The sequence below is a fragment of the Calidris pugnax genome, unplaced genomic scaffold (genome assembly GCF_001431845.1).
Source record: "Calidris pugnax isolate Ruff unplaced genomic scaffold, ASM143184v1 scaffold7, whole genome shotgun sequence".
NCBI lineage: Eukaryota > Metazoa > Chordata > Aves > Charadriiformes > Scolopacidae > Calidris > Calidris pugnax.
Window position 1 is genome coordinate 1,825,176 of NW_015090762.1, and position 19,202 is coordinate 1,844,377.

The 19,202-nt window shown below is 54.5% G+C and overlaps 2 protein-coding genes across 2 annotated transcripts; one reads left to right on the plus strand and one right to left on the minus strand.

The window, feature by feature from the left end:
• Positions 1-768: 768 nt before the first annotated feature.
• On the plus strand, positions 769-6,081 carry SLC7A4 (solute carrier family 7 member 4). Its single transcript, XM_014941007.1, has 5 exons — positions 769-873; positions 992-2,042; positions 2,152-2,828; positions 3,631-3,739; positions 4,234-6,081. The coding sequence occupies exons 2-5, from the start codon at positions 1,061-1,063 to the stop codon at positions 4,425-4,427; spliced, it is 1,962 nt and encodes a 653-aa protein (XP_014796493.1). The 5' UTR covers positions 769-873; positions 992-1,060; the 3' UTR covers positions 4,428-6,081.
• On the minus strand, positions 4,840-17,461 carry LRRC74B (leucine rich repeat containing 74B). The gene is given in 9 exon segments (XM_014936888.1): positions 4,840-4,893; positions 10,208-10,378; positions 10,838-10,916; positions 11,848-11,944; positions 11,947-11,962; positions 12,549-12,658; positions 14,674-14,880; positions 16,977-17,109; positions 17,438-17,461. Coding segments are annotated over 9 exon segments (891 nt in total).
• Positions 17,462-19,202: the final 1,741 nt, after the last annotated feature.

The window sequence follows — 19,202 nt, forward strand, 5'->3', positions numbered from 1 at the left end:
CGGAGGGATGCGCATTGCCCGGCGGGCGTCGGGCTCGGCGTCCTGCCCGGCTGCAGCCGCCGGGTGCGCGGGGGTGGGCACCCCCGGACCGCCGGCCCCGCCGCCCACGGGGACGCGGGTGCTGGGGGGGCCCGGCCGGCACAGGCGGTGCCAGCAGGACTGGTGTCCCCAGGGCCAGCGCAATGCTGTCAGCTCGCAGGGGCCTCGCCGGGACCTTCTGACCTGCGAGGCGGAGGGACCAGGGGCCAGGCTGCATCAGGTGGCACCAGCCCCTCTGAGCGGGGTGGTTGGGGATGCGGGGGGGCGTATCCTGGCAGGGGAAGGAGGGTGGCTGAAAGGGGAGAGCATCTCCAAAATGACAGACCACCCCACGGAGAAGCCGTGAAGCGGCACCTGAAGGTCCCCAGAGCTGCATCGTCCCGCTCTCCTGGTGGCAGCTGCCAGCTGGGGCTCGGTCACCAGGCGCTGGACGTGTTTCCTGGTCTGGCTGGGGACGGCCACGTCCTCGATGGAGCTGCTCTGGACTTCCTGCTGCACACCTCTGCCCCACACCTGGGCTTTCCCTGGGAAAGCAGTGAGGTGCTGGGAACAAGGAGACACCGCGTGTCCCCTCGGTGGGTTCCTGTCCCACCCGGGAGGGTAAGCCATTTACCTGGTCAGGTAAACGTTGAATAAGGTGGAGGGAAAGCAGGAAAGAAACCTTCAGCAGGGCCAGAGCAGCCTGGTTTGGGCTCTGTCCTAAAAAGAAAAGCCTGGGTGTTGCTGCCCTGGGGGTGCTGTGGTTTCCCTCCCACCTGGTACGCAAGCATGGATCTCTGTGTGGGGTAGCTGGCTGTCCTGTGCCACCACTCTGGAGGAAGACACACTCCAGTGGTGAGTCCCACACTGGCTGAGACGTGAGGGACACCTTGAATGTGCCCTGGTTGCTTTTGCACCCTGTTCCCACCACCCTGCCAGAGGGGATGTTCACACCTTCCTGCTCCTCTGCTAGGTCTCCGGGCAGGGGCTTGCTGCTGTGGACACCTCACCCTGCCAGAGGGCAGGGCCTGCTGCCTCCAGGATGGCGAGATGGCTGCCTCGCTCCACCGACCTGGCCCGCTTCTGCCAGAAGCTCAACCGTGTGAAGACCTTGGAGGATGACATGATGGAGACATCCTTCAACAGGTGCCTTTCGACCATCGACTTGACGCTGCTGGGCATTGGGGGCATGGTGGGCTCTGGGCTGTATGTCCTCACAGGCACTGTGGCCAAGGAGATCGCTGGCCCTGCTGTCATTGTCTCCTTCATCATTGCTGGCTTTGCCTCACTCCTGGCTGCTCTCTGCTATGCTGAGTTTGGAGCCCGGGTACCCAAGACAGGCTCTGCCTACATGTTCACCTACGTGTCTGTGGGTGAGATCTGGGCCTTCCTCATCGGCTGGAACGTGCTGCTGGAGTACATGATCGGGGGAGCCGCAGTGGCCAGGGCCTGGAGTGGCTACCTGGACTCCATCTTCAACCACAAGATAAAGAACTTCACTGAGACCCATGTGGGTGCCTGGCAGGTGCCATTCCTGGCCCGTTACCCCGACTTTCTAGCAGCCGCCATCCTGCTGGTAGCCACTGCCTTCATCTCTTTCGGGGCAAAAGTGTCCTCATGGCTCAACCATGTCTTCTCAGCCATCAGCATGGGTGTCATACTCTTCATTCTCATCATGGGCTTCGTCCTTGCGCAGCCCAAGAACTGGAGTGCCCAGGAGGGTGGCTTCGCCCCATATGGGCTGTCAGGCATCATGGCCGGCACGGCCACCTGCTTCTATGCCTTCGTGGGCTTCGATGTCATCGCAGCCTCCAGTGAAGAGGCCAGGAACCCGCAGCGGGCTGTCCCCAGGGCTATCGCTTTCTCTTTGGGGCTGGCCACCGGGGCCTACATCTTGGTGTCGGTGGTGCTGACGCTGATGGTGCCCTGGCACACGCTGGACCCCGACTCTGCACTGGCAGATGCGTTTTACAGGAGGGGCTATGCCTGGGCAGGGTTCCTGGTGGCCGCTGGCTCCATCTGTGGTGAGTACAGGCAGCAGCGGTGGGAGCTGCCCGCCCCGCTCGCGATGGGGGCTGGGAATCGGGGCAGTGTGGGTCTGACGTGGTCTTCCTTCTTCTGCCCATTCCTCAGCAATGAACACGGTCCTGCTGAGCAACCTCTTCTCCCTGCCACGCATCGTCTATGCCATGGCCGAGGACGGACTCTTCTTCCAGGTCTTCTCCCAAGTACATCCCCGCACGCAGGTGCCCGTTGTCGGCATCGTCGTCTTCGGGCTGCTCATGGCCCTGTTGGCCCTCGTCTTTGACTTGGAGGCCCTGGTGCAGTTCCTGTCCATCGGCACACTGCTGGCCTACACTTTTGTGGCTGCGAGCATCATTGTCCTGCGCTTCCAGCAGCAGAAGGTGGATGCCCCTCCACCAGTGGCTGGTGGCCGGCCCAGCCCTGAGCCCCGCGAGGGTCCATCCACTGGCGAGCTGAAGGAGTACGAGTCCTTCTCTGACAAGCTCCAGCTGGTGGACAGGGACAAGAGCAAAGAGCAGCGGGAGCCGGGGCAGCTGAAAGCAGCTTTCGAGCCCTACCTGGAGTTCCTCAGCGACTTCTACCCAGGCGAGGTGGTCACAGTAGCTGTGGTGACCCTGATGGTGTCTGCCATTTGCCTCTGCTCCATCTTGGTGTTTGGCAACACCCACCTTCACCTGCCCACCTGGAGCTACTCCCTGCTGCTGGTCCTCTTCAGCCTGGGCTTCCTGCTCAGCCTCCTCCTCATCTGGGCACACGAGCAGCAGCGCAACACCCAGACCTTCCAGGTACATGGGGGCCCAGGCAGGATTCATCCCTCTGCTGAGCTCGGTGGGGTGGGGGCAGCTCTGGTGGACCCATGGGAGGCCCTGTCACCCTGGTGTGGTGACAGCACTGCAGCTGCGGTGGGAGGAGGAGGGAGAGGGTGTCATCAAGCACTGGGAGCGGGGAGGTGCTGGTGTCACTCTCTCTGCACAGTCACCGGTGCCAGGGAGGGGACATCCCCAGCAGCTCGATGTCCATCCTGCAGGATTGCTCCTGCCCACCCTCTGCTGCCTCCTCCACATCCCCACAGCCCCCTGCTCCCCTCCTGCCCGTCCCACCTCCTGCCTTTGGTCTGCCCTCGAGTAACACAGTGGAGCTCTTTTATTCAGCCTCCAAATCACTTTTGTGCCTCTCATGCCCCCTCCTCTCCAGTTTCTAGCCCGTCTGGGCCCCAGTGTGGTGCAGCGGCATGGATGGTAACACCAGTGCCAGCACCACCTCCCTGCCCTGTCCCCTGCCCCCTGGCTTCTCCAGTGAGGACCACATTGGCTCTGGGTTGCACCGAGGGCTTGTTTGGTCCTTGTGATGGTGCCTCTGGGCTGTTCCCGGAGCCTGTGCCCCCGCCTCCAGCCCAGTGAGCAGCCTGGAGAGCAGCTCCTGGCCATTGTTCCTTTTGGCTGCCCTCCTCCCCCCCCCTCAAAAAAATGTCCTTTTCAGAAAGCCCAGGGTTAAAATCACTTTGTTCCCCAGGTTTACCAGCGCTGGCTTTTGTCTCTGTGGTTTTAAGGGTGGTCTCACAACCCTCTGGCTCTGTTTCTCCTGCAGATTCCCCTGGTACCGCTCTCCCCGGCGCTGAGTATCGTCCTCAATATCTACCTGATGCTGAAGCTCAGCTACATGACGTGGCTCCGCTTCGCCGTCTGGCTGCTCTTGGGTGAGTGCTGACGTGTGCCGTGGGAAGGCGATGGCTGCTTCGGGGGAGAGGGGAGTTGGACCTGTTTCTGTACCGGCTGGCAGCTCCGGCAGCTATTTTCCCCCAGTGCTGGGTTTATAAAGGACATCGTGCCCCTTTCCACCTCCCATTCCCCTTTGGAGAAACAAGCCGAGGTCTCCCAGTGTCTCCCTGACCTGCTCTGATTCCCAGAGTATTATGGTTTGTTTCTGTTGAGGTTTGCATCCTCCTTCAAGCCCTGGAACAGAACCACCCCCTGCTCCCGAGGCAGCTCCGTGGGGCTTGAAGAGACCTTCCCAGAGTGGGGTTCCCCCTCCCCAGGAACTGTTTGCTCTTAACACACTGCAGGATCCTTTTCCACCCACAAGCAGCTCGTTTAAGCCCCTTCCCCTGGTGCAGTGGCTCGTGCTGCTCTGCCGGGATGCCACCACATCCCTGTCAGCCTCCAACGGCCGCTCTCGCTGTCCCCGCTGCAGGTCTGCTCGTGTACTTCGGCTACGGCATCTGGCACAGCAAGGAGAACCTGCGGGAGCCCCGGCCCCAGCGGGTCAGTGCCCGCTACGTGGTGTTTCCCAGCGGCAGCCTGGAGGAGAGGGTGCAGGCCGTCCAGCCCAGCTCCCAGCCCACCGCCGGGCTGCCGGACACCGACACCGAAGATGGCAAGAGATGACATCCCGGGGGATGGGGGCACCTGGCTGTGGCAGCATCTGACCCCCTCCCCACGGCAAGACCAGAGACCCCCCTCTCCTCCTCCCAGTCCCTTTGGCAGCGGAGCCACCGGGGCTGCCCTGGGTTTGTGGCTGTATCTGGAGATGCCGAGGATGCTCGCCCATCCCCACCAGCTCCCCCAGAGCCGGGGGGAGGGCGGGGGGCAGGGGGGGAAGGCACTGGCTCCCTCCCTCCCTATCACCAGCACTCAGGAACTGGGTCTCAGCCCAGGGCCTGCCCTGCTCAGGAGGAGCCACATCCTCGCTGCCTCCCCCTGAGCACACCTGGGGGCTCTGCGGCACAGCTGCTTTCTGCTGGGGGCGCAGAGGGGTGCAGAGGGTCCCTGGGGACTGGGACTGGTCCCTCCTGGGCCCCTAGGGACCAGGATTGTGCTGCCCTTCCTGGGTCTCGTCCTGGCTGCAGCCCACCTGCAGAAGGAGGCAGGGGACAAATGCATTTCCCCATCAGCATCGCTGCCGTCCCTGTCCCCAGCGCCACACTCCTAAAAGGCTGGGACTGAGGTGGGGCTGAGGAGCAGCTGGGGACATGGGGTGGAGGAAGGATGTGGCCAGAGTGAGTGGCTGGGCAGGGAGCAGAGGAAGCCGGTGTGGGCTGGCATGGCAGAAGCCCACCTGCACAGCTGGAAGGTCCTGCTATGGTTCTGCCCCAGCCCCATGCTGAGTGTGAGTGCTCAGGACCCCAGATTTGTTGTCTTCTCCTTGGAGGTCCCCAACAGCATCCCTGGGGCTGGGCTACCCAGAGCTAGCCCCCCGCTTCCCCTGCACCCCACAGCACAGACCACGCTGCCCCCACCCCGCCATGGGGGGCTCAGCCCCCCTGGTGCCCCTCCTGGGCTCTCAGTGGCTCGGGATGGGCGCCGTGGGTGCTTTTCACTGTTGCCCCCTCCCTGATGAGCATCCCCGCGCTCTGGGACTCACCCTGGCTGCTGTGGTGTCCTGGGGGGGCCCTGATGTGGCCACTCCTGGCTGGTTTGCCCATGGGCAGCCTAAAGTGGAAGGGAAGGAGGGGGTTTAGTGCGTTTTGGAAGAAATACGTGGAAGAACCATCGAGCACGAGGTTGCCCAACTGCCAGGCCTTGCAGCGTGGCCACCCTGCTCCCTGCAGCATCATCTGCATCCTGCCAGGAGCTGGGGACCGCAGGCAAACTAGTCCCAGAGCTCCTGGCTGGCCAGTCCCTGGGGGTCCCAGAGGAGCCACAGGGTCTCTGCAGGTTGTGCCGGCCCCTGGTGACCCCGCTGTCTGCCAGCGCTGCTCTGTGCCCCCGCGCTCCGCTGCTGCTGCCGCCGGAGCAGCACATCCCTGCTGTGCTGTGGCCCTGCTTGGCACCTCTGTGTAGTGGCTTGTGAGCAACAGGCTGACTCGGTCACCCGCATAAATACTGGTTCTGTCATGGCTCTGGTCGTCTGTGCTGTGTGTGTCCCCCCACAAGAGCCCACGTGGGGAAGATGCTCCCCCCCCTTCCCCAATGCTCAGGGAAGCCCCCCCAAACCCTCAGGAAAGGGAGAGGGACAGTGAGCAGCACTGCGATGGGGTCACAGAATCACATGGGGTTGGAAGGGACCTCTGGAGATCATCTCCCCCAACCCCCTGCCAAAGCAGGTCCACCCAGAGCAGGTTGCACAGGAATGTGTCCAGGCAGGGTTTGAATGTCTCCAGAGAAGGAGGCTCCACCACCTCCCTGGGCAGCCTCTGCCAGGGCTCTGCCACCCTCACAGGAAAGAAGTTCCTCCTCATTGTTTAGGTGGAACCTCTTATATTCAAGTTTGTGCTCATTTCCTCTTGTCCTGTCCCTGGGCACCACTGAAAAAAGACCAGCCCCATCCTCCTGACACCCTCAAGTATTTATAAGCGTTGATGAGATTCCCCCTCAGTCTTCTTTTCTCCAGACTAAAAAGACCCAAGTCCCTCAGCCTCTCCTCCTGAGAGAGATGCTCCAGGCCCGTAACAGCTGCTGCCAAGGGTTAGAAGCTGAACAGAGGGGAGAACCTGTGACCCAGAGCAAATGATGGCAATTATAGTGTGAGTCACTTGAGATAAGCCCCATCCTTGCTGCTGCTATCCCTTCCCGTGATAACAAAGGCATTTCTTTACTAAAATACTATCCAGCAGGTGTGGGGGGGGGCAGCCGGGCTTGACTCTCCTTATCAATTGTCAGCTTGTATTTAAACTCTGCGTTAAATTCACTGTCGGCAGGAAAAAGGTGAGTAGAAAGAACCAAAGCGATGTATTGGGAGCAAGAGAGCCCTGTGCAGGGCTGGGGAAGAGCCGTAAAAGTCCAGAGTAGGCCAGGCTGAGGTTCACAGGCTCTTCTGATCTCTCCTGGAGGAAAGCCCATAGAAGCCACATTACAAAACACGCTCAGCACTCACCGGGGCCGGGCTCACCCAGCGGGGGCTCGCGGGTGGCTTTTTAAACTGGCAAAGACCTAAGAGTTGTCGAGTAAGCCCTGTAACCATTGATATATAATCTATTTAAAGACATTCATTTGTAAAAAAATGCAGAGAAGTTACTGCTGGGCCGCGGCATAGAAAGCAAGGATGGATGGGGGTACCCCCAGCACCGGGCAGGGAGAGGCAGGGAGCGACGGGGACGCGGCTGGCAGGGTATTAAAGGATTGGAAAGTAATTAATGGCAGCCTGGGAGGCCAGCATGCCCTCTCAAGCACATTTGTGGGGTTTTTTTTCTAAATAGGATTACAAAATTGGTCGGTTCATCTGTGCCATACGCCATCCTGTTGCAGTAACACGCCCTGCGCAGGCGCAGAATGGCTGTTAATGGATTTTAAATCGTCTGCCCGTTACAGCACACAATAAAAGGAGGGTCTGGCAGCAACCGTCACCCCCGAGAGAGCCCTCCCACAACAGGCTCTTCCGGAAAATTGTATTCGCAGGAAAAAAAAAATAAAATCCAAGCCGAGCACTGTCAGTGGCACCTTAGGACGGTAGCCTGTCACTGCAGGGAAAAGCCAGCAGCTCCCCATCTGTCCCCCCAACGCCAACCAGGGGGGTTTAAAAGCAAATCCCACCCCCGTGTGCAGCTCACAGAGCCCCCCCCACTTCCCAGCTTGCAGCTTCTCTGTGGCTGCTATTGCACCCCTTTGCTGTGGGAGTATCTTTCCTCAAATTATTATTTTTATTTTTTTTTTAATATAAATAAATCGTATTTTCTAGGACTCATGGAAATGGTCTGATCAGCCCAGCTGGAGCGCGAGGAAATCAATCTAATTAAAATGCATCGGCGCAGTATGTAGGTCAGCGGTGTGACGGCCAGAGCCTGGGAGGGCTCTAGGGGCCACGGGACACGAGTGGCTCCGGCACACGTGCTCCCACGGGGCTGAGAGGGCTGATGCCATCGCGGGCAACAATCCCCCACCCACAGCCTGGGAGCGGGCCAGGGGACGGCAGGGTCCCAGCAGTGAGGCTGCCAGACTGGGAGGAACTGGGAGAGGAGCTACCACTGGTTTGTGGAGAGTTTCCCACAAAGCAGGTACAAGGAAGAAACAGAAATTCCGAGGGGGAATAACATGGGATTTATACTAGGGAGCAGATGGATGCTGGGGATGCTGCCCATATGGTTTCATTGGCAGAGACACTGAACGGGGCTGTGTCCCCCCAGCCCCAAAGCTCAGCCTGGGGAGGGGGAGTACCGCGAGCACGGGGGGCTGAGCTGAGGGTGATCTCAGAGGTCTCAGGAACCAGGCTGGGTGCCCCAGCGCTGGGAGAGCTCCTGCAGGGACCGCCCTGGGGACGGGAGTCGCAGGGGCATCCCAGGGCAGCTCCAGAGCCGGAGATGGCAGCCGCTGTGCTGGAACAGGCCGGGACTGACGCAGCCGCAGAGGTGAGCCCTGTCTGTGCCCGGAGGAGGAGAAGGGGAGCGACAGGAGAGGGTGGGGGCTGGCACCCAGAGAGAGCAGCTCAATGTCCTAATTAAATCTCTGCCCAGCCTCCTTGTTTCTAAATTATCCCTCCCCAACCCCCGGCTCTGAAAGCTGCAGAGAGGAGCTGCAGGGCTCAGTTCAGGCTGGCTGTAAGTAATCCCCTCGTTATCCCTGCCATCCTCCCTCATTATCCCTGCCATCCTCCCTCCCCCGGCACAGGCAGCCCAAGGATGAGGTAAGCACCGTACTTCGTCCCCCAGAGGCCAGCAATGCTGCACCTGCTCCTTCCACCAGCTGGAGAAGGGTGAGGCGTTAAAAGATGACACAAATCACGGGTCCTATTGTCCCCTCATCCCTCCTTGACATGCTGGTGGCCAGGCCAGCAGCACAGGGGTATCCAAAGCATCACAGAAGCCTCTGTGCTCATCCTTCAGAAGCATTTTGCCTCTCAGCAGCCCCAGCAACCAGGCTGCGTCCGGCTCTCCACTGCTTCACCAGGCAGTGCAGACATGTTTTAATAAGCCTATGTGTGAAGGACACGGTCCCATCTCAGCAGCAGCGCCTTCTTTCCAACAGCAGACAGGCCACTCTCCAATCACACAACCAAAAAAGGAAGCTAAGCCTTCACCATGTGTGCAGGGGACAAGGCAAGAAGAAATGGACTTGAACTGTCTGGAGCGAGATTTAGCCAAGAGCCTGGAAACGCTTCCTCAGGGCACTGATAACTTTGTCTCGGCGGTTACACACCGTCCATCAGACGCTGTGGGGAATGGGCTGCAGTGAGCTGCTTCTCCTTCGAAGCCAGGATTGCTGGTTCCTCATGGTCCCACCTGCCCAGCCTTCCCTGGCCAGACTGAAACACTTTAGGGCAGCACCGAGCACTGTGGGACCCAATCTTTGTGGAGACATGAGCTAAGGCACCTCTGCGTGTGGGAGCACAACTCCACACAGGTGGGTGAGAAGCTCAGCATGAACCAGACACATGTGCTGGAGCCCCGAAACTCCCTGCACCCTGGGCTGCATCCCCAGCAGCGTGGCCAGCACGGTGAGGGGAGGATTCTGCCCCTCTGCTCCGCTCTGGGGAGACCACCCACCCCAGTGCTGCCTCCAGCTCTGGGGCCACCAACAGCAGAAGGACATGGAGCTGTTGGAGCACGGTTAGAGGAGGCCACGGAGATGCTGGGAGGGCTGGAGCCCCTCTGCTGGGAGGACAAGCTGAGAGAGTTGGGGGCTTCAGCCTGGAGAAGAGAAGGCTCTGGGGAGACCTTAGAGCCCCTTCCAGTCCCTAAAGGGGCTCCCTGGGGAGGGACTCGATCAGGGAGTGGAGCCCTAGGACGAGGGGGAAGGGTTTGACACTGAATGAGGGGAGATGGAGCTGAGATGTGGGGAAGAACTTGTTTGGTGTGAGGGTGGTGAGAGCCTGGCCCAGGTTGCCCAGAGAAGCTGTGGCTGCCCCATCCCTGGAGGGGTTCAAGGCCAGGTTGGAGGGGGCTTGGAGGAACCTGGTGTGGTGGCAAGTGTGGAGCAACCTGGTGTGGCGGCCCAGGGCAGGGGGTGGCACTGGATGGTCTTTAAGGTCTCTTCCAACCCAAACCCTTCTGTGAGTCTATGATTCTATGATTAAAACAACACGCAGTTCCAAATTGATGCTTGTTTTATAGAATCTCATGTAATGATTTCTAAATGTAACATTCCCAATTTATGACACTCAAGGATCAAAATCTCAAAGCTTGTTGCTCTTCTTGCAAAAACTCTAGGTTTTGAAGAAAAAGACATTCTAACCCAACATCTTCGGTACATGGTGTGTGAGTGCAACTTGAGGCTGTTTCATCTTGTGCTATTGCCTGTTCCTTCGGAGATGAGACCAACTCGCACCTCTTTACAACCTCTTTCCCTTTTCTTTCCAGGGTAACACTTACTGGCAGGTCCAGGACCTCTACACCAGGACCAGAATTTGCCTGTAGAGCTTTGAGGACCCCACAGCAGCCTTTGCTCTGCATGGGATTCCTGGTCACCTGCAGTCAGAAAAGAACGAGCAGGAGGATGTGTGACGTGGGATTTTTGGTGTGATCCTTGACAGTAGCAGTGGTGCCCAGTGGGTGAGACACCAGCGGGATTTACTCCAAGTGCCAGTAAAATGGATCCTGGGCCCCCCAGCAGCCACCCCAGTGCCACCCACCGTGCTGGGCTGGACACCGCTGCTGCAGAAACAGGGTGCTACCCCCGTGCTGCGAGACACCGCAGGACAGGCCGCAGCTCACCCAGCGGCAGGCTCACAGAGATCTCTGTTCACCAAGTCCTCTGTCTTAACGAGAGCACGCTGCAACCAGGGGGACATGGGAAGAGCTGGGCCAAGCAGCTCCCTGATTTTGCGGTGGATTTGTTCTAAGGGGTTCCAATCGAGGACATACATGCATCAGCAATATTTAAATATGCATAAGAGGCTCCAATACCTTCCTAGGAAAGTTACTCACGTTCAGTCTTTTCAGAGCCTTGTTTTCTTTCAGGCCAGCTCCAATGTGCAGAGCTCCTTCCACTGAAACACGGTTGTTTCTAAAAGCAGATAAAAGGCCTGCTTCAGACACTGCGCTGCAGGCGCTCCACAGCCGCACTGCTCAGGCAAAGGATACGCAGCCTCCTGCTTCAAGAAAGCATGTTATGTCCAGAGGGAATTTAGGGCAGCTACCTCTACCAACTCCCTTAGAGGACGGTGTTACAAAGAGCGGTCAGCCTCTTCTCCCAAGGAACAAGGGGAAAGGGCCTCAAGTTGCACCAGGGTGGATTTAGAATGGATATCTTCACAGAAAGGGTTGTCAAACCTAGGAACAGGCTGCCCAGGGAAGGGGTGGAGTCACCATCCCTGGAGGGATTTAAAAGCTGGGCAGACGTGGTGCTGAGGGACATGGGTGGTGGTTTGGGCAGGGTCAGTTTGATGGTTGGACTGGGTGATCTTAATGGACCCTTCCAACAATAACGATTCCATGATTATAACTAAACAATTGTATTTGGGAGGCTAGAAGCAGTGAGGAGTTGCCAAATCCCACAGGCAGACAGAGGTGAGGCTGACACAGCTCCATGTCCCAGTAAGTGAGGCTGACAATAGGCACAGGCACAATGTGTGCAACACGCACACAGCTGGCCATGCAGATCACCACAGCCTGAAACAATCAACCTTCACACCTCATCCCTCTCTTTTCCCACTACTTGTTACTTGTTACTACCCCAAAGGACCTGGATCCCTTCCCTCGCCCTGGTTCCTCCCCTACACATCCCCTAACGGGCCTTGTGCCATTCCCCAAATGCATTTCCCCCATGTCTGCTAACACATCCCACAGCCCCTCGGCAGTGACCCCAAGTTTAAGGGGAAGAACTGGGATTTGGGATTCACTGCTCTCTGCAGGCAGGAGACCTGAATGGCTGCCGTGGACTTTGCCCACTGCTGCAAAACGGGAGAAACGTGCAGCGAGACCCGAGCGCGACTCACCTGACACTGCGCTCTTCCAGCACATTGTTGGCCTTAGGAGCCTCCCCCAAGGCAGCTGCTCCACCGTCGCCAAAGCCGCTGTAGGAAACACCCAGCATTTGAGGAATATGTTTGCCTGAGACATGACATAAACACACAACTGAAAATCTCCCTGTCAGTTGATACAACCTTGGAGAAATACCCTTTCTACGGACTGCTGTCCTTGCTACTCTCCAAAGTGCAGCTGGGACTTGCTGCACTAACGCTAGGACAGTACGTGCAATTTGCATTGTACAAGTGGTGAAATTAAATTACTTTAGTAGCTCCCTTCAGCCTATGAGGCCTAAACAGCCTGGAAGAAGTGTTTCTTGTTTCAATGAGAAACTATTTTCTTTTAGTACAGTTATAACTGTATATGGAATACAAAACAATTTCTGTATTGATTTATGAATCAGAAGGGAAATGAAACAATTCAGAACATTCATTATAGTAATTTTGACTCCAAAAATGGAAAGAACTAGAAATAGAGAAATAAAGACATATGGAATACCTCAATAGACAATGGATGATTTTACTGTCTTAGTTCCAAGATCTATATGATCCCAGCTGGACAAGCAAGGGCACAAGGCAAACAGTACATCATGGCACTCATGCTCGTTTAAACAGATAAAGCTTCACATGAGTTCTCAGAATTTAAAAACAGGTGTGAAAACATTTCCTACCCCCATGCCTTTGGCCAAGGCAGCTTCCCCTTGGCTATGGAAATGGTTCCAGCTGATTTTAAGTTCCTTGAATCCAATATCTTCTGCTACTGCCATTCCAAGAATTTCACCTAAGAAAAAAATACAGGAAGCCAAACAGTTTAAGAGTTAAAAGGATTAAGTTTAAAAGTTAAAAGGAAGCTCGAGTTAGCAACTCTATTACCTCTGCATTACCTCTAGGCAGGTTACAACATATTATTTTCTTTGATACGGCATTTACCAGCAGCTGTGTACAGTAAAAGCATCTGTGTTCTCTGACCACAGGTTGCAAACACAGCAAAGAGGAAGAGAAAACCCAATCACTGTATCACAAAGCCAGAGTCTGCTGCTCATGCGTGGAGATCCAGTCACACAGGCTCATTCCAGCCTGATGGGAGTCTGGAAGCTGACACTAGGCAATCAGGTACCTTCTCGCAGTCCCTCACCCCTCCCCAGCGCCGGCCTCCAGCCAACTGGAGCCTGCTGGGCTGTGCTGCTGGCACAGAAGCCAGGTCCACTCTCTTCAGTCCTTCCCAGAGCTCCTGCACCATCAGAAAATCTGAATAGGTCTCCTCACCGAGTGTTTTACAAGTTTCCAACAGGGCAGAGGAGAAATGAGGTTGTCAACCAGCATAGGAGAAAAGGAAGCCATTGCCATGCTTGAAGAGCAGAAGACTGGGAGAGCTGTCTGACTGCAAAGGCATCAGGAGGTGAGCAGGACAGGGGTGGGGAGAGAAGCAGCCACTGCAGCCTTCAAAAGTAAAAACAAGACAAAAAGCAGAACAGATCTGGGAAGGAACCAAGCGAATGGCTGGTGTGTTCCCAGTGGCCAAAAAAGATGATTATGCTTGTTGCCTCTCCTGGGAGCCAGAGAAGCCCATGGAAGACATGAAGGAGGCTATAGCAGATGAGATGTGATGTGTGATGATTAAGGGTTGTAAGGCAGCAGACGGAGAGAAGATAGTGGATTTTTCATGAAAGACATGACCAGGGGAGACTGTGGATCTGACAGACAGCATGGGATGCGGCATGGGAGAGGAAAAAGTTGGTATCTCCCTTTTTGAGTGTGTACCCGTCACCAACAGCGTTGGAAGTAGAGGGATTTGGAGCACAGTTGTAGGGTTAGACCAGGAGGAGGGAGGAGATTTGTGAATCTTCAGCCTGGAGATAGTAGCAGAACCCATGTCTGGGGTTGGTCAAGCCAGCCATAGATGGGGAAGATGACGTATGTGCCAATAAGGTGCAAAAAGGAGATGAGCATAAAGGCTGAAAAATCAGGGATTAGCAATTACACCATGAAGAGTGTTCTGCAGATGTGGACAGTCAGGAGGAAAGGACAGGGGAGTTCAGCCCAGCATAAGTGTGCCTGGGGAAACCAGTATGGACTAAGGCCCAGAGAGCAATAAACAGGTTTCATCACATCACACGGCATCACAGGAGCAGTGCGAAAGCAAGGATGTAACAATTAAATAGCAGCATCCTTAAAAATCAAGAATCAAAGAAAAAAAATGCACATTAATAAGGTCAAGACCAACAAGGACATGGAAATGACAGAGCCAAAGTCATGAGCAAAGGAAGTCTCCAAACCACAAGTTGTCAAGGGTGGCAAAGTAAAGTGGAAGCAGAACCCCCTGCTCATTCTATTATCACATTCTCCCCTTGGTACCTGCAATCACCTCTCGGTGACAGGGAGCTAGACTGAACTGCTGGCAAACTCCATTCTGCTGGGGTTTTTCTGCTCTTGTTAAGCATTTTACACACCTGTGAAAGCTGAAATAATAATCAAGAAAAAAAAGGAAATGATAGTTCAGTGAAAGGAGGATCATCAGAACTTGGGAAGTAGGAAGAACAAGGAAAAGAAACAGAAGACACAAAGCCTGCAATGCTAGAAGACAGAGAACGAAGCCAAATGAATGATGAATGAAGCTGAATGAACAAATGATGACACCGGTTTTGCCTACAAAGAGCCAAAAATACTTTTTGGGAAACTGAAAATATTAACTAACCCTGCTCTCCTAAGGTCTGAGGCAGACAAGCAACTCATTAAGCTGCATTGCTAATTGCTGCAGCACCCCTCACTGTGCAAGAAGCAGAGACAGCATTTTACCTGCTTTGTCACCAAACATGTTGTAACTCAGATCCAGAATTCCCACTTTGCTGTTTGCTGTCATGGCATCTGCTAAATATTTTGCTGTGTGATCATCAAATTCATCTCCTGAAAGCCGGAGAGACACAATTGTAGTATTTTCTAGAAGCACTGCAGAAAAGGTCCTAGGTCCTTCAACACCTAACTTGTTATCGGATAAATCAACAGCTGGGGAAAGAAAAAACATTATCAGATCATTAAATCTTATTGTACCAGCACCTCACCTCTACACCACAATGGCAGAAGTACTGCCAGACTTGGAAAATAAGAATGATGAACTCGAATATGGCATTTTAGTAGGAACAGAACTTAATTTTTGAATTCGCAACCTGTCCCCAAGATAGGCTCATTCACATTTTGCCACATGAATATAGGACATGAGACAAAAGTGCTCCATGTACAACTGTGTTTCCCACTCCAGGCAAAACCTACACTAGTATGTATGACTACTAAGTCATACAGGGTTTCTTGGTTCCTCATCATGGCTGGAAAACGCACGCGCAGGCAGGGAGAGACAGCAAAGCTAAATGTAACACTGGAATGGATGCGAAGACACTGAGACCCAAATAGGAAAGCATTCACTTCCCTGCCTGTAGGAACAAAGGGCATGGACTCCGCCAGGTGGTGAAGTGAAGATGTTTAATGTTTTATTTTTACAGCATATATAGTTTCTCTCTGTTGATCATGTGCTGTGCTCTCTACACAAATAGGTTGTGGGGGCCTGTCCACACGCCGTTACGAGCAATACAAATGGCTACAAATAAGTGTTCGTGTGCCTAGGCTAATTAGTCATTATTATTTGTTTTGTTATTGTTATCTATTTGCTAGCTTACTACCTATTTCACATTATCATATAAGGACATTGTTTTACTGTTCTCAAGGCTTCCTTCCCATCACTCCAAGAACACCTGCCGAGCTCTCGCTCAGCAGCGCGTCTCCACAATTCCTCACTCCCCACATCTGCCCACCTACATCCAGAATGGATTTTCCTAGCACAGAAGTAACAGAACCCTAAACCTCTGATACTGAATCCAAACCACTAGAGAACAAAAATAAGGAAATCCCATGTTAACAGGGGTTTCACAGCACTGAACCTGTCCCCTTCATCCATGATGACTTCCTGACAAAGCCTATGGGTTCCCTTCGTTATAGGAGTTGTGTTCTCAGCTGTCTAATCTGACCCTGTTCTTTCTGGATAAAATACATCCTGCAGTGCAGCAACGAGCCCGACTTACAGCAAAATTCTGGTTGTTTCCTGGCAGGGACCTGCGGATTCAGACACTGAAATGGGAGGTTAATGCAAGTGCTGGAAAATGTGCCCCAGAGCTGTGAGAGGGGCTCCAGGCAGACCTCTCCTGGGTCTCTACTTGGCGCTCGTCACACAGAAGCAGAGGACAGGAACCCCTGGGCTGTCTCGGCACGTAGCACCCTCAGGTTTGGCAGGGGTTGTTAGTCCTTTGGGGTACATGCTGCACAACCAGCTGTATCCCACCAAACTGCCTTCACTGCCCCCTGACTCTGCCAGAGTGCAGGACCCTGCCGCGTGTAACCCACAGCCCAGACACCCTGTCCACGTATAACCAGGATCTGCTACTCAAATTATGAAAGGTGGGAGCGTCCCTGGAAAATCAGGGACTAAACCCATGATCTCTAGACACAACACTGCCTGACTGAGACTGAAATTCAGGCAGCTGCTCTGCATCTGCTCTCTGTACCCGCAGTACCTGCAGCCTAATGCCACAGAGGTGTCAGACACATGAAATGTCCCAGGGAAGATCAGGCGTGTGCTGCTGCTAGAACAGAGCCTTGCAGGTTCACTTGAGATGGGCTCCTCTTCCACTCCGATGCCCTGTTTTCTTAGATGCTACTCATGCAAATTCAGCTTACAAACCCTTAACCATTATTAACCACATCCTCTGAATAGTCTACGTTTCTGGTGAATGTTTCCAATCCACAATTAAAGCAGAAACTCACTCTTTCTCCTGGCTTTCCAGCAGCTTCACGGCAATAACATGACCGAGCTAACTCTGGCTAGTGGCAGCCTAACTTCACAAAAGTAAATGCTATTAAAATGGGTGGAGAAACATGTCAAAACAGCACGGTTTTAAACACTCACCATTCAAACACCACCCCAGTTCTGGTAGCCTGTTCACACACAAAGTCACTACAACAGCAGGACTGGTTGAATCCACAAAGAAGTCGGCCCAATGTCCTCCTCCGCAGCAATGCATCCACTAGATAACGGCAGATGAGAAAATACAAACATGAAATGTAGCACTTTTCTTTCAGCATCTCTGCAACTGCAGCTGCCCCTTCTTCCTGCAGCCAGCTGTCGCTGAAGTCTAACGTGAGGACAGAGGTATCGACCGTCAAGGAAAGAGCTAAAGGCTTGGCACCCTGAAATGCAAAAAATAACCCCAAACTGGGTCATTCACAGTTTCACTGGGTTCACAAAGCTCTTGTCAGTGTTTCTGTTTCAGCTCCCCTTAGTCTGGCAGGGCACAGGGGATTTCGCAAAACCATCAGCAGAATCACACAAAAATCATTTAAAGCTGAGCTGGAAAAGCAAATACTGAACACGGTTTAAGATATTTCATTTATGTTATTAAGGAATTAATGTTTCCTTCTATAAAAACGATGAAAAGTATGTTGACTGTCAATACTCACGATGCAGAGGAAAAGGTTCTGGTGCTTGATGATGGACCTCTCTGGACATCACTTCTACCTGGCAGTCTGTGAGTACAGCCATAGCCAGCACCTCTTTATTTACAGCTGTTCTGACCTCAACATTTAAGAAGCCTGTATTCCGCCAGTATCCTCATCCTTGTCAGTGAGATATTTGAAATTAAACAGAAGTATGGCAATGACCTTATGATTACTCAACAGATACTGCAAAATCAAATTATTTTCTCCAGCCTCAGTTATCAGACACAGGAAAAATTAACATCACCAAAAATTAGTATGAGAGGCTGCACCCTTTTCATGGTCCAAACTACACATTCCCAAAATGCCATGCCCCACAAAAGCAGTTTTCATGGGTGGGACTACTTGACACAATCTAATGTGCGAATGTACAAAAGGTGTATTATTCCTTCCTAAAAACATTAATTTAAAAAATGTGGAGTACCCCAGGGGAGACAACACACTCTCGGGAAGAATTCCCATCCCAAAGGGGAAGGGAAGTAACGACACACCTGCACATCCCACCCTCCCACCCCTGTCCCACGTCTGGGGAAGGAAACGTCTCCTGTTCCTGAGCCCTGCAAAGGAGCCTGCTGACAAACCCTCGCCACCCGCCGAACACCAAACCTTCTGCAGCGAAACACTGGCCCCTAACTGGCATCCAAACCGCCAGCCAGGCAGGCAGAAAAGATGTGCCCCTCGACATGCTCTTGGCATAAAAGTTGGGTTGCTCTGATGCCGTGAAAGACGAAATCAGGACTCAATAGCCGGGATGACTATTAAGCAGGTATCCTTTATTGCAGCGCTGGATGCACAGGGGATCGCTCCTCCAAATGTGCGTGGCAGACGGAGTCGGTTTGACAACATATATGCATACATACATACATATTCATACAAGGAGTCTTAACATATTCATTAGTTTCCAGTAATTCATTACCATATGCTACCTCTCGCTTGGAGTTCTCCATTTGTCAGAGATAAGATAACATTGTGCTGGCCTCATGATTGTTGCCTACATGCCAGCCTTCCTGTCTTGTTACTTATCGTAGCTCTGCAGGGGTTGCAGGCCCCTGTTTGTGGTCAGTCAGGCTACATTTGCTAAGTCATACTTAGGTAAGCAAACCTTCAAGCCATTCCTGGCCTTATTCTTTAATTCAGCTCTAACACCCAAAGGAGTTACGACAACATGTTCCTCATTGGGAAAGACAAAACTGACAGTCCCCAGGCTGGGGTGTTTGCACTGGTGTCTGGTTCTGCCGAGGGGCCACAGCTCAGCCTGACAGCAGGGTGTTGGAGGGGACAGCCCTGGCTGGTTGGCGGGGTTTGACCCAGGGCCCCGGGGCAGGTGGCCCTCACTCGGGGAGGTGGTGCTGCGGTCCCTCACCCACGGGCCTCGGTGCTGCAGGCTGAGCGCCGGGCCCGGTGTCTGCGCCGCAGGAGGCTGCAGGTCATGCCAAAGGCCCAGCACACAGCCAGGTGCCGCTCTCTCCCGCTGGGCTGCTAGGGTCTTCTTCGCCTGAGGGAAAAGAGCGTTTGGGAGAGTTTCACCAAGAATCCCACAAAGCCCCAGCACCCGCCGCCTCACTGTTCTCCTCCACTGCCACCGCGGGGATGCGGCCTAGGCCAGGCTGCTGCCCCCGGGCCCAGAGGGGGAAGCCTGGCGTCCCCCTGCCCCCACCCCGGGGACAACACCCACGGAGCCGGGCCGGAGCCTCCCCCGCCGGAGGGGACCCTTCAGACCGCACTCGAGCTCGCCGCGGCCGCGCCGCCCCCCCGCCGCCGCCATGTCAGGCCTGCGCCCGCCGCGC

What these genes read in the sequence shown, in the direction of transcription:
- SLC7A4 (XM_014941007.1), top strand. Translation starts at nt 1,061, where the DNA reads ATGGCGAGATGGCTGCCTCGCTCCACCGACCTGGCCCGCTTCTGCCAG. An exon ending in GGCCGCTGGCTCCATCTGTG is followed by an intron (nt 2,043 to 2,151) that starts GTGAGTACAGGC and finishes CCCATTCCTCAG; the next exon opens with CAATGAACACGGTCCTGCTG. An exon ending in GCAACACCCAGACCTTCCAG is followed by an intron (nt 2,829 to 3,630) that starts GTACATGGGGGC and finishes TTTCTCCTGCAG; the next exon opens with ATTCCCCTGGTACCGCTCTC.